Raw genomic sequence first — 14,692 nt, 5'->3', positions numbered from 1 at the left:
TGACAGCTAAGCAGCACCCCGGCTGGAGTTGCTCTCATCAACAAAATACAAAGTACCCATCTATTCCCTGCTTTTTCCTTCTCTCTTTGCTTCTTCTCCCTCACACCACGCATCTATTAATCACCAACTCCATCAATTCCATAACCTAACGTATTCTTGAACATACCAGTATTCTTCATCTCCACCCCTATTGGTTCATTCCCTCATCTTTTGTGGCAGGATTTATGAAGCTGTATTCCATCTGATGTCTCTACATCCAGGTCTGTTACCACCATTACATCTATTCTGTATGTTGAGGCTGCCAGGGTAGTATTTTAAAAATGCAAAAAAAAAATGTACAGTTCTGCTCTATATTCAAAATTTCCCACTGACTCCCCACTGACAACAGAACAGCATCTTCTCAAAAGCTACTCTTGAAGGGCCCTTAACAATCTGGCTTACTTCTACTTTTCAGACTTCTTTTATGTCACTCCCAGTACAAACATAATATTCTCAAAATATGCGCCACTTTCTTACCTCTGTGCTTTCAGACGTGCTTTTCTTTCTGCTTAAAATGCTTTTCCTTTTCTTGATAAACTCCTATTCATCCTTTAAAACCCACCTAAAGTATTACCTCCTCCAGGAAACCTTTCCTAACCGTACCATATAGCATATTTTGTGCTCCCAAAGTAATTTTTACATGTATTTCCTATCACAATTGAACTGAATTGAAATGTATTGTTTAATCACTATAAGCCCTTCAAGGTTAGGGTCAGATTTTTACCCCTCCCCCGTTACTTGAGGCATGTCTCTTAACATACTGCTCAGTAAGCATCAGTTTCCTGCTTTCTGCCTACCAAGATCACTATTTGCTTACTTACAAAATTAGGGGCGTGAGTGAAATGGGTTTTACAAATCCTTACAGCCAAACAGTCTTTCATCAGTTAACTCATATATTTGCATGGCTTCTTCAGGTCTTTGCTTACGTATCACTTTCTCAATGAGGCTTTCTCGGACCACCCTAGCTTACGTATCACTTTCTCAATGAGGCTTTCTCGGACCACCCTAGCTTACGTATCACTTTCTCAATGAGGCTTTCTCGGACCACCCTATTTAAAACCCAGACTCTCTCCTGGCACATTCCCTATCCCCCTTTGCTGCGGGATTGTCTCTATAGCTCTTTTCTCCTTATAACATATTCCCTAGTTTAATTTATTCACGTCTTGTTTACGTCTCTCCAAACACAAAAACAAAAACAAAACAAAACAAAAACAAAAGGGCAAGACATTTACCTATATTGTGCAAAACTGTATTTCTGGCACAAAAGTGATAGCTGGCCTAGAGTTGGCTGTCCATAAATATTTGTTGACTGAAAGAGCTCTCAAGTATTAGAGGTAAAAGGTTCAAAGGGATCATCTCATCAACCAGATTTAAAAAAAAAGTCGACGACACCTAGTCAGTGGCCAAGCCAGAATTAGCTACAGTCATGTGGTTAGACAGTGAGGACTATGGGCTGATTGGCAACTGTCAGAAACAGGGCAGTGTAACTGGCACAAAAAAGTGAAGCTACCTGTGTGTGAGTCTAAGAACAGGACTAACCTGGGTGGACCCTGCAAACAAGCCTGTCATATCACAGCCACATTCTCACATGTTGGGCATAACCATGATCTTTTGTACATCTCCCCATAGGATACAAAGTGGCAGAAAGAAGGGGGTGTGGCTGGCGCACAAGGGCAAAGATAGAGAAGGGTGGCTCCTGGCCTCTCCTTTCTTTGTTCTTCCCTGATGATGCATGCACTTTTGGAACTTAGGGATCTACACGTCCTCCTCTCCTTTCTATGGCAGGATCTTTAGAAAGGCTGATCCCCATACTAAGGCACTGGTGACACTTATTATCTCTCCCAGAGAGACTGGACTGGGGTCTACAACATAAACCCCTGGGACCAAGCTCTTAATTTAGCGACTTCACACACTGCTAAGGAGAAGGCGGAGATGGTATCTTTCGACATCACCAAATTCTAGCCATTCAACTTGAAATAACTCCCTATGTATAACTAAGCATAACCAATAAAGTATGTCTTAGGCACCTCTTAACGGAGGCCCATGTATTAGTAGGTCAATCCCTCTTCTACACCCTATCCTCCATTTAAGACTCACCTGTGAGGATTGAGTCAGGGCACAGGATATTATATTTAGAAAGCAAAATACCCCAAATCTACCACTTCTTGTTTGGCTGTACCAGAGGACCATATAAGGGACCACAGAGAAAAAGTCTATCCCTTCTAGTTCTGGGTAATTTGGGAGGAAGAAGGGAGCCAAATATTGCCTGAGGAGGATGGATTCCAAGGCTCTTGGTCCCCAAAGCCCATGACTGCCCTTGATTCAGGGACAAACAGTTACAGCTAGAGGCCCAGTGGTTAAGTATTCTGAGAGGATCAGACAGTCTGTGGACTTTGAAGCCAGCAGGGGCTTTGGAAAATCTCCCTGGCCATACTAGGGGGAACCATTACTAGAGAGATCTATAGTACTCTCCTCTCTCCTATAGAAAGGCAGTGGCACTGTGACAGCAGTGGGGACTATAGGCCACTAGAAGCCTTCTTATTTTGCATGGTCTGAATGGGATGTCCTAAGGGACTCAGAGATACTCATTTGCCCCAGTTGAAGGGGCCCAGAGATGCTGAAACACAGCAAAAACAGCAAAATCCTGCATTTGGCACAAAAGAGCCACTGTTGGCTCAGTTTGGGGAGACTATATAAAAAAAGTCCAGAATCCTAGGTTCTGATGTTGGGTACAACCCAGGAAGCAGACAGGACTAGCCACTGTACAGCTCAAACCAAAAAGGATCTGTTTAAGACTGCACAAGTCCGAGGAACCTTCCTCCTCAGCCACCATCATATAACAGAAATCATTCCCAGACATCACCGTGGAAAGAAGCAGAAAAGAAGAGAAAATCTTAGAGTTTGAAAATTTTCTCAAAAGGGCTACCCAGCAAGTTGGTCCCTATGAGAGATAAGATGAATCATAGGAAGATAGAGTAGCCATGCTTGTTTTGCACATCTGTATGTGAAAGGTGAGTATTTTTGACATCTCAGTGCATTTCAGGGTATTTCTCAGGATTTTTAAGAATTTGTGTGGAGCTTTGTACCAATGAGTCACTATAAACCTCCAGGCTAAAATTAAAAATCCTAAGTCAAAGCCATGACCCAGGGAGAGAGAAGACTTGCAGATGCAGATAAAGAATGGTCAGCATAAAGTAGAAAAGAGGGGATAAGAAAAGTTATCACTAGAGCCCCTTCTTGATCTGTAAAGTTTTGAGAAGCAGAACCAACTTTTCAGAGAGGAACGCCCAATACTATCAGCATCAGTTCAAGACTGGGACAATTTAGAGAGGTATTACTGGAAAAAAGAGATTGGACTTCAGCAGCTGATCAGAAAGAGAATACCCAGCCGGTATTTAATTAGCGAAGTCAACCCAGGAAGATCCAAGGAGTTAGTGAGTAGGTCCATTGTCAGTCTTGTGAGACCTAGCTGAGTAAATACCAATCCCTTCTCATGAACCAAAAAAAACTGAGGTTAAAAAATATTTACCTCCTGGGAATGAAGGAGACCATGGTTAGAGATTAGATTGTGGCACCAAACCATACTTCCTGCCACCTTTTGGTAGAGAAAGCTATTCATCTCCACTCCAGAATTCAACATCCACTAGAAGTTTTTCCCAGCTCAAGGAAAACATTTCCAAAGTGCAATCTGCAGCTTCTTGGGTGGGGGTAGGGCAAAGTAATGAACCAGTATTGGAAAGAGGCTATGCCTTCTTGGAGACCAAATAGTAATACAGGGTAAAAGATGCAATCCATACCCAGATTTTCTAGCCAAAGGTGGAGGGATTGGGTAGAAGTTCACAAAGAAATAAATGTAGTATAAAAATCAAGCTCTCACCTTCTAGGAAAGTGGGAGAGTAGGACCTTAATTATGAGTTAAAGTCCTTTCAGGAATACAAAGGTTTAGTATGGTAGGATTATATGTTTTAAATATCTCCCAATTTAGGATTCCTTATCAATAAGCTTCTCTCTCTGTCTCCTATACCCTAACTGCCATTAAAGGCTAGTCATAAGGCTGAAGTCGGGAAAGAGACAAAGCCCACTGCAGAGATGGGATGCCACCTATGGTAGAAAATCTCCAGTAGATAAAAGGGGGCATTGAGAGGAAAATCTGCTTCTTGCAGTTTGGAGCAATTCTGAGAAAAAAATGAGATAGAAGAGGGAGACAGGCAGCTGTTAAGGCTTTCATGCTTCTCTTCTCCACACACAAAAAGACGGGGTGGTGCTTCATAAACATGTAAATAGCTTTGGAGAAGCCCAGGGATTAGGGTTTACTGGCAACCCCACCCCCTGGAATGTATCAGAGTGGAGCAGGAAGACCTAATTCATGGCACCATCTGACACGGAGCAGGACTAGCTGAAGCGGGGTGGCAAGGGCGCATGGTGCCATGCCTCTCAACAGTAGGTCAATGGGGGGTGCCTGGGTGGCGCAGTCGGTTAAGCGGCTGCCTTCGGCTCAGGTCATGATCTTGGGGTCTTGGGATCAAGCCCCACATCGGGCTCCCTGCTGAGCGGGGAGCTTGTTTCTCCCTCTCCCTCCTGCCTGCTGCTCTGCCTGCTTGTGCTCTCTCTCTCTAATAAAAAATAAAAAATCTTTAAAAAAAAATAGTAGGTCAATGGCATGCAGGATACCCAGAAGTTCCTATATCTACAAGAGGACAAAGTGTGAGAGTCCTGCTGGACCTAGGGATGGCAGGGTGCAGGATATACAGACTCCTGTGGAAGATGACTTGAGACTCAGGGAAAAAGGTCCAGGGTCTAAGACTGCAGTGGCAAAAGTCGGCACAAAATCTAGAAAGGACAATAGCATCTTAGACTGGAGAGCCGTCCTAATCAACTGCTTTCCAGCGGAGTTCAGCTAGGACCCAAAGAATGTATATGAATGTGAGGCTTCCCATTTCCCTCATCGCCACAAAATCATGTCAACCATATCCTTTCTCCACATACCTGATTATATTCGAGAAGGCAGGAAAAGAGGAAATCTGAACGACTAAGTATATGACCTAGAGACCCTGAGCATCTGCCTAAAAGGACTGCTAAATTAATGGAGTGGACTCAGTTTATTGGGTGATACTATAAGTTTATAAATTTATAAAGTTTATAAGTTCCCATTTTTGGATGCAGTTGGTTTGTGAAGAAGTTCTGATGAGTAATAATTAAAAATAAAAACTAATTTCTTTGAGCATCTGAGGGCAATAGAATGAATAATTTTATAATCTTACTATATTCTAAATCAATAAGGAAATAGTGTCCAAAAAGCCAATTAACAAGAAAACTCTTTTATTGATAGAAAACCAAAACAAATTTTTCATGAATTCTAATATCTGTTTCATTCTGTCGCATATATTTGAGTTCAAAAATCATTTTTTTCTGTTGCTCTTGTCATTCTTCTTGTTGTTAATCTCCCTATGGTGGCAACCCAACGAAATCACAAGTGTCCCTGCTTCAAACAGGTAGAACTACCTTGATAAGACATTGTCCTCAACTAAAGTTAATTAAATTCTTATTCTTAGCTAAGCATTCTTACATGGCAACAACTGTATCACTAGGTTGGTGACATTAATAAGTATTGATGTCAAGTCATCAAAACTGTCTCAAATGTTATCAAGTAAATCAGAAACCAAATCAGAATCAGATTGATGTTCAATTCAACCCCTCCATAGATAGCTCAGTTCATTCAAATGTGAACTAAAACATCTATGAGCCACAATCACTAATTCCAAAAAAGGATGGCTCAGAGAAGTGGTTTTCCAAATTCAGATTCAAAGTCCAGATTCACAGGGAACTGGACCTGAGGAGTCTGACCAGATTAAAGTTCCTGGTTCTAATTTAACCTATAAATTCCACGTAATATCAGCTAGCAATTGCTCAACTGTCACCCACAGAAAAGCATTTAAAGCATATGTCTACACAATGGAAAAAAAATGGGATTTTAACCATTATCTAATTAATTCAATCGATATAGATAGAAATAGTGGAGAAGTCAGACGCCAAAGTTTTTTTTAAAGCTAATTTATCCATATTTTCCAAAAATTACATACCAAACTAAACAGATAAGGGTCAAATTCTCACTTTACCTTTAGCTATGCAGATAGAAGTTGTATCTCCACACAACATATAGGCTGAAAATAAAAAAAAAAAAAAAATCAAGCCACAATCCAAGTTTGTGGTCTAGATAGCCCTAAAGCTCTTCTAGATATTTTTGCTTTCCATCTAGATATTTAGACCGCACAGGTATGGTCACAAGTTCATTATCATTGCTACATTTGAGTCACTAACTAGGAAAGGAAGCTTATCTAATTACCAATTCCCCGAGCCAAACAAGACTCTCCCCTTTCATTAAATAAAGAGAAAGTCATTCGGATTTAACCCCAGAGAAATAAGTACATGCATATACCTGGCTTCTCAGTATCCTCTCTGGATAAGAGGATGGAACAACGATTTGGTTTCCATCTCATTCTTATAATGACAGAAAAGAGAATACAAAAAGTCCATTGTAAATTTGTACAAAAGGTATGCATATATAAATACATATCTATGGGTGTATATAAATTCTAAAGAAGATTATATTCATCTACATCTTTAAGATTCAGAGTCCCATACAGTTGACATAATGGTATTCTCGCTCCAATTTTCTCATTTTTTAAAAACAGTAAGAATCAAGCATGCCACCTTATTAATATTGAATAGCAAGTGCAGAAGTTGAACTGTAGCTATAGGGATTTGAAGCAATTCATTTGACGGGACATCAGTGAATAAAATCCTTAAAATAAATTCAGCTATTTCCAGATTGCCTTTTGTTTCATATAAATGAAATCCAAAATGCCCTGTTGGTAGCATCCCAAACTCCTGAGACTGTCAATTGAGCTCAATAAGATGCAGTGCTCTAAACAGGGTCTGTGCAAATTGCTTGGATATTTGCTTATTGCAATAATTTGGTGTGGGGACTGGTGTTACTAGAATTTCATGTAATTCACTATCTCATAAAAAATCTCAAGTGACACCACCAGAAGCTTAGAATTCTGAGTATATTAAACTCAGCAAGAAATTTGACTCACAAACCATATCATCTTTACAAAGAGCACTATTAAAAATATTAAACCACAGTCAGTTAATGGAGAAAGGCATACATATTTAAAGGTGCACAATAAGAGAATATTATGGATGCGTGCCCATGTTTAGAGGTATAAAGATGTTTTTTAAACAGTATACATAATGCTTTCATTTCTCCTGTTTCCTATTCCTTTGGGGAAAAATTATATAGGACAATTTCATAATTACCCCCTAGAGTGTACAGGCTGCTCCTTAGAAGGGGATTATTATTGCATGCCTTGAATGCACTGTGATTCATAAGGCAAAAACGTATGAGTAGCTTCAGCACCAAGGAAATGGAATCATCATCCAGCACTGCTCACAACAGAACATCTTATTGCTTTAATAAAATGGGAAATTATTCACTGTAAGAAGTGCACCAAACAAGGGGGAGAAAGTAATATCCACGCACTTAGTGGAGCTTATTGGAAATGAGGAAGCTCCCTTCTGAGTCCCTGATTCTATTCAAATTTCAAGTCCAAAAGTCATTCTGTAATAAGGTCTTAAACAGCTACAGCTAAGTGGGGGTGAGCTACAAAAATTAATGGACTTTCTTCTTCACAGTGCCTTAGTCATTCTGATGTACAATGTAGAGCCTGATGCACTAAAGGGCTCCCTAGTGGCCCGAGGGAGTTAATGCACTCTTTTACCTATTACTAGGAAGTGACTAAGGCACTGGAGAGAATCTGGTTTCTTGATTAATACACTGAACCCAAAGATTATACCTGGTCTTCCTAATATTACAACAGGGCATGCTTAAATGATGATCCTCTGTGCTTCAGGAAAGGACTTGAGTGAATATCTAATGGGTGATTAAAATTAAGCTTATTAAATTATTTGTATAAAAGATGCAGACTGAGCTTGGGCAATTTAACAGATGACCTAAAACCTCAGAGGTAATATTCTTCTCTAGATAAGAGCACAGAAGCCTGGAACCAAGACAGAGAAGCTAGAATTACTAGCTATTTGGAAGAGGGATGCACTTAGGGGCACTGTTGCCTTACACCCTGCAGGTTAATAAGAACTCTTTTAGTTGGGCTTTTGGTAGAACATTCTCATTCATACATTATCCAAATATTTAGATAGCTGTCAAAGAATTGGTTCCCAAGAAAGGATGCCACTGAATATAATTAAGATTGTAATACCCTTCTGGCCCCTTCTTATCATCAATCCAAGGGAAACAAAGTGGTAAATAACCACAGGTGGACTGCATTTCTAACATAGATGGCCTTGTCTGGCATCAGGAGAGAGAATAAAAATATCGATCTTCTTCTCTCTCACTTTGTTTTTCTCTCCATCTTTTTTGGTGTATCCAGCGAACGTAGGTGAGCCAGACTGAGAAAGAGAAAAAGAGCCCTTCCTTCACTGCATCTCAGATGCAGGCACAAATTTTTTAACTGAACAAGCTTCAAATACTGTTATCCTACAAGTAGTTACTGGGTTTAACTTCTCTTGAAATTTGCATGTCCTGTCATCCAAATTGCCCAATATCCCCACCAGTCTCACCCCCCAAACACATACAGTACAAGCAAGCACACACACCACTGCCTCCAGGTGGTAACTGCATGCAGGCAGGACTACAGGCACTGTTTAAATATTAACCATGTTTTAATAGATGGCATTCCTGCACATCCATTATTCGTTTGTTTTCTGTTGTGGTTGTTTCTGTTATTCGCAAAAGAAAAAAGAAAACATATGTGTTATCTTTTTATAACAGTCTACTACAGAATAAGGTACAAAAGAACACTTCTGGAAACAGCAGAAGCCAGGCCTGCACCACTGAATTGCTCATCCAGCGGTAACCATTATATCAACAGCTGGAAATTAAGAACAAGACTATACAGTTTGGAGGATGTAGTACAGAACTATAGTTTGCTTCTGTATTTGGTACCAATATAATAAATATATAACAAAGGTGCACTTGTTCTAAAAATGAAACAGAAACATTTTGGTTGGTTAGATACTGCACTTTCAGTACTGCACATCACCTAGTATTTTTTTTTTTTTACAAAAAAAGGTAACTTATGCAATGTTTAATAATAAAACCAATAGTACACACAAACCCGATTGTAGAAAAAGAAGAAAGAAACCAACAAAAAGCTAAAACAGTCACTTCCCCAAACAGCCCCTCCTCTGCCTGCACAACCAAACAAAGTAACCAGTCCGGTGAAGCAATGTCAGCACCACACCCGGCTGGACAGCTTCTGGATCTTCTGTGAATCCTAAAATGCCCCAAGTCAAAGGTGTATATCTGGGGTGTGGGGCAGAGAGCTAAAGCAGTAGAGTTTCTTTCTTTCTTTTTTTTTTTCTTTCTTTCTTTCTCTTTTTTTCTGTCTCTTTCTTTTCTTTTCTTTCAACTCATTTAAAGATTTTCGACCAGCGAGGGACGTTTCTAAAAGTAAATTTAAATGCCTGGTCCTGGAAAAGGGAATGGTTGACGAAGGGGTGAGAAAGAGGGCTGACCAGAGATCGGTACATGTCATACACGTTTTTCTGGGACCGTCTTTGCGGCCTCTTGTAGTTCTGGTGCTTAATGTAGACGTTTTCTTTATAATATAGTATTGCCTGAGCCCTGCGGAGGTGGGAATGGGGAAGGGAGGGGAGCTGAAGGAAAAGTGAAAGCTTGGGTGGGGGGGGGGAAGGAAGGGAAGGGAACTGAACCTTAACTTGACAGCTATGTACAACACACCAGGCCCCCTCCACTCCCTTTGGTCCAGGAATCAACGCCTTTTTTATATCTGGTAGCTTGTGCGGTTTCTCCTCCTTATTGGGGGGGAGGGGTGTGCAGGGTGAAGAGGGAAGACGCGTCCTTCATTGACAATGAGAAATTATGTGATTTGTCATGCGCTTGGATTGTGTTATTAGTATTATAATAATTACTATAAATATTAATAATAAAGTATTATCAGCGTTATTTCTTCTTCCGAGACTTTCCTCGCCCAATATTTACAAATACCGCACAGTGCCTCGGCGGAGGAGAGACAGTAAGGGGAGGGCAGATACGGAAAGAAGGAAAAAGGGAGGGAAGCCAGAGAAAACTGGCAGAGGAAAGATGGAGGGAGAGAAAAAGCAAGGACGGCAAAGACGCTGGAAATGAGGAAGGGGAGAGCAGAGGGGGCTAAACAATCAGGAGAGTACCACCGTTTGCAAAAGGCCCTCGCCAGCTGTGTCCAAACAGGAGGTTTCGTGGGCTCCCTGAGGACTGGGGGCCGGCGGGGGAGGCGGGGGAGCGCAGGGACCCTGGCGCGGGCGGCCGGGGCACGAAGACGACGAGGAGGCGTCGGAGGGGGCGCAGAAGGCGAAGTCCCGGGGCTGCCTCTCCAGCCGGGTTTCTTTCGCGTGGGTTGGGGCCTGGCCGCCCGCCGGGGGCAGCCCCCTGCCGCCGAGGTTGCTGCTGCAGTGATCCCGCTCATATTCCTCCTGCGCCCTCTGCATCTTCCGCTTCTTCATCCTGCGCTTGTGGATGTGGAAGGTGGAGAGGGACAGCACGATGAGGCAGAAGATAAGGGTGACCAGGACAATCAGCACCAGCGTGGAGGAGAAGGACTGGAAGAGCTGCTGTCCCACCTGCGTGATGCAGGTGCCGCCGCCGCTGCCTCCCGCACCCGGGCCACGGGCACTCGCGTGGCCGCTGCCGCTGGCGTTGGGGGAAGCAAAGGTCCGGTTGAGGAGACACGGCGGCAGCGCCAGCCTCAGCTCCTTGGGCGCCCTGGCACTCATCGGCGCTGGGCTGGGAGGGGCCGGGCCCACCAGACTTCCTCTCTCGGGCACACCGTTCCCACCAGGCAAGAAGAGGACGGAGCCCACGCCACCCAAAACTACTCCCTGGTGTGGGAGGGGATGCGCGCGCGAGCGAAGGACTGAGGGAGCAACTGCGGGCAAGCAAGCCGGCCAGGAAGCGAGCGGTGCCCAGGAGATCCTCTCCGGCCCCGCCTGGAACGCGTGTCCGCGCGCCCTTTTCCTCTCCCAAGGCACCAGGCTGCAAAGAGAACAGGCTTAGTTAGGATCCCGGCCGCTGCCCAGGGGAGTGCGGAGGACCGGAAGGATCAGCCGCCGCTGCAAAGCAGCCCTCTGGGCACACTGCCTCAGCTGGGCGCTGCCCGTCTGCTCCGCAGCCCGTGGACCCCAGCCCGCCCGCCCCTGGCCGCGCACCCGCGCCGCCAGCTTTCGGGCTCGCGCCACTCGCTGGCAAGGGGTCCGCGCCAGCCCCGCGGAGATACAGATTACTCAGCAGATAAGGCAGCCTTCCCGGGCCCTCCACAACTTTCTAATTGCAACAGACACACAGCCGCCTGGGAACGTGGTCCCCTCTCCCCAGAGCACCGACTCTCCTCCTTCCTTCGCCCTCCGAGTGGATGTCTTCCTATGGATCCTACCCTTCCCAGCACCCACCCCCAACCGCCGAGCGAGCGGGCTCCGGGGACGCAGTACTGCCTTCTCTTCCCTCCCCCTCCAGACTCTTCTTCCCTGGCCGGCTTCAGGTCCCTTAAGTCCCATTCCCATGGGGGTACCACAACAGCCACATCCCACTCCGCCTCTGTCCGTGGCCACAGCGGACGCGCCGGATCGCGCTCCATCCATTCTCCAGCCTTCTTCCCTGGTACTCCCCCCAACCCCAACCAGAGGGGGGAAAAAAAAAAAAGCAGCTGAAACACCTTTTCCAGCTAAAGCACATCCCCGCAAACGCCCCCTTCTCGCCATCTCCCTGTGCCCCGCACTCGGCAGGATCCTGCTTCTTTCTAGGGGGACAGGAAATGGAAGGGTATAGGTCCTCGTCTGCAAAGTTTGGGGAACAGACCTGCCCTCCAGCCTCCCCAGCCCCAGCCCGAGGCTCTTCCCGGGGACCAGAGCTAGGCAGACCCGCAGAGCATAGCAGAGCCCCCTGGCCGTTCTCGCGAGGGAGCTGCAAACTGTTGCACTGCGGAGCACAGAGGAGGCGCGCAAGCCGGGGCTGGGCAGGGCGGGGGCCGAAGCTACCGCCAGGGGTGCCTGCGCAGGCCGCCGGGCTGTCCGACCCACTCGCGCCCCGCCACCCAGCAGCCTGGAACCTTTAGCGGCACCGCGTCCCTTACCTGGGGCCACCAGCTGGCTGCAGGGAGGGAGCCCCCGCCGCGCGGCTGCAGTGGCGGCTGCAGAAGGCGCGGAGTGAAGGGGCCAGAGACCAAGCCTCGCTGCTGCTGCCGCCGCCGCTTCGGGGAGCTCAGCTCGCAGCCTATTGCCAGAGAGGCCGGTGACGTCAGGCAGCCACAGCCAGGGCTCCAAGCCACCCCTCAGGCCCCCACCCCACCCTCATACCCCAACATCTCGTCCTGGCAGAGTGAGCCTCTGCCACACACATTCCCAGTTCCCAGTCCTTCCCCTGCCAGAGGCTAGGCATGAGGAGGAGTGACCCCCACCACCGCGCCGTGAGCAACCCACCTTCTGCACTCCTATGCCTGGCAAGGGAGGGAGCTTCAGCTCTCTGGCTGCCCGATTCCTCACCCTCAGCCCTTTTCCAAATGGTCCCAGGAACACATTTTTACACTCTAGAGAGCCATCTCCCCTCGGGGTACACATTCAGTTTTGTTTTGTTTTTTTCTCTCCCTCGGCTGATGAGGATTGCTCTCCTCTGCAAGCCTGTCTATGCTGGCCTAGTTCTGAACAGAAAGAGCGTGAATATGAGAAAGGAGACGGGCATTTCTGAACGTGTGGCAAAACATGAAATACAAACCCAAACATGTATTTAACACCAAACAATGTGAATTAACTGTTTTCCTCTCCACCAGAGTCTTCAACTTAACCTCTCACTCCACCTCACTCATCTCCAGGCCCAAGACCCACTCTGTATATTAAACACGCTCTTTTGAAATCCAGACACTTGTGAGCACACAAAGCACATGCAAGGCTTACAAGGCAGGAAGGCGAAAATAACTCAGAGTACAGAAATAAACTGTCCTATGAAAATTCTGAGTGTAGCCCTTACTTTGCTATAGTGTTAACAATAGCCTTTCAGCACAATGGATAGAACTTCCTGAAAGAGTCTCATCAGCCTGCCTACAGCTAGGCAGAGATGAATCAACTCTTGCTTTAGGACCCTTGGAAACACATGAATAGAGCATCTGGTTACAGTAGGCAACTTTAAAATGAAGTATTCTCATTGTTCTATTAGAGAAACCAGCTTGGAATAGCACATAAAGACACTGTGTGATCTCTGGAATCATTCACTTGTCTTATTAAATGTGCATTTCCTTCTTCCCTCCCTGTCTTTTCTTCCCATCTTTGAGTCTAATGTAGTGCCTGTACAATACTTGCAAAATGGAGTGGTGCAGTAAATAGTGCTTTTTTCTGATATGCATCTGAATTGGGAGATAGTAGGAATGACTGACACCTCCCTATCTGCTTACAAGTAGAGGGTTTTATTAAAAAAAGAGGGTGTGACACAGGGAGTAAAAGTCTGTCTGTCTGCAATCTGGGGGGTCCCTTTGGACCCTTGTGATCCTATCTGGTCCGATTCCAATTTCTCTTTTTCCTCTCCCTGCTCATGACTTATTACATATGAAGTAAGAAATGCATCATCACTCCTCAAAATTTTGTTTTCATCTATTTGAATAAGAGCAATCAGATTTTTCTTCATAATTGTCTCAATAAAAAAAAAAGCATCCCTATTTAAGCTAATGTCAGTACATGCTGAATAATGCAAGATCGTTTCAGAGCACAGATTAATGCCCTCGGCTGCCAGACTCACACGGTTAATGATGGTCAATGACCCCAATGCTGGCTTAGCTTTCCTACCTAGAATGAGGGCACCCAACGCCCTGTAGAAGCCACCTGCCATATTTGGACATTCTGACTTTGATGGGCTCAGTGGATGGAATGGTGAGGCTTGTGATCACTAAGTGAGACTTCACCAATAACACTCGACATGCAATGCCCCATTTTTGTACAATCTCTTTGCTCCTGAAAAGTTGAGTTTAATCAACATTTTGTAAGGCAAATCCAATTTTGAATACTCCAAAAAGAGATGTGGCTATTTAAAGAGACTCTTTAGAAAAACTGTCTTGTAAAGCAAAGAATCTTTACGTAATTAGAATTAACTCTCACTAGTCTGTTTTCTAGACTTTGAAGAATGAGTTATCAGGTTTTCCCAGTGAGAAACATGCATACCTTTACACTATGTTGTTACGGGATTATGACTTATATAAATATATAAATATAAATATATAAATATAAATATAAATATGTAATGGGGTTCCTTTTGCACACCAAGCTTCTAGGACATGAGTAGGCTGCCATTGTTCTTATTCTTTTGTTATAAATGATAACCATCTGTTATACCACAAGTGCTGAAAGTGTCTGCACCATTTTACACAATCTATGAAAAGACAATGTCTTACCCTGGAGAATTTACAGTCTACAGCAGATGAATGTGATACACAAGACAATGGTATTTAACTGGAAATGATTTAGGTAAAGACATCAATTTTCAGATCAAAAGCCCAGCACACTTCCCCACCCCACATCTTTCTCTTTCAAGAAGAGTGGG

At 44.6% G+C, this 14,692-nt stretch overlaps 1 protein-coding gene across 4 annotated transcripts; it reads right to left on the bottom strand.

Annotated features, from left to right (window-relative positions):
• Positions 1–5,336: 5,336 nt before the first annotated feature.
• CUNH11orf87 (chromosome unknown C11orf87 homolog) lies at positions 5,337–12,723 on the bottom strand. 4 transcript variants are annotated; one of them, XR_012381470.1, is made up of 3 exons: positions 12,589–12,723; positions 12,243–12,382; positions 11,036–11,149 (listed from the first exon to the last, which is right to left on the bottom strand). XR_012381470.1 is itself a non-coding variant. In XM_073903704.1 (2 exons), exon 2 carries the CDS (start codon positions 10,888–10,890, stop codon positions 10,297–10,299), a length of 594 nt encoding a protein of 197 aa, XP_073759805.1. In that variant the 5' UTR covers positions 10,891–11,149; positions 11,969–12,097; the 3' UTR covers positions 5,337–10,296. The 4 variants fall into 4 exon arrangements, 3 of the variants coding, with proteins under 3 accessions (XP_073759805.1, XP_073759803.1, XP_073759804.1); XM_073903704.1 differs by lacking the exons at positions 12,243–12,382; positions 12,589–12,723 and adding an exon at positions 11,969–12,097 and having other exon boundaries at positions 5,337–11,149; XM_073903702.1 differs by lacking the exons at positions 12,243–12,382; positions 12,589–12,723 and adding an exon at positions 11,826–11,954 and having other exon boundaries at positions 5,337–11,149.
• Between the last annotated feature and the right edge of the window lie 1,969 nt (positions 12,724–14,692).

The sequence above is a fragment of the Callorhinus ursinus genome, unplaced genomic scaffold, assembly GCF_003265705.2.
Source record: "Callorhinus ursinus isolate GAN/ISIS: 27379988/994484 unplaced genomic scaffold, GSC_fseal_2.0 scaffold19, whole genome shotgun sequence".
NCBI lineage: Eukaryota > Metazoa > Chordata > Mammalia > Carnivora > Otariidae > Callorhinus > Callorhinus ursinus.
Note: the sequence above shows the minus strand (reverse complement) of the source record. Positions and strands in the feature narration are given on the sequence as shown.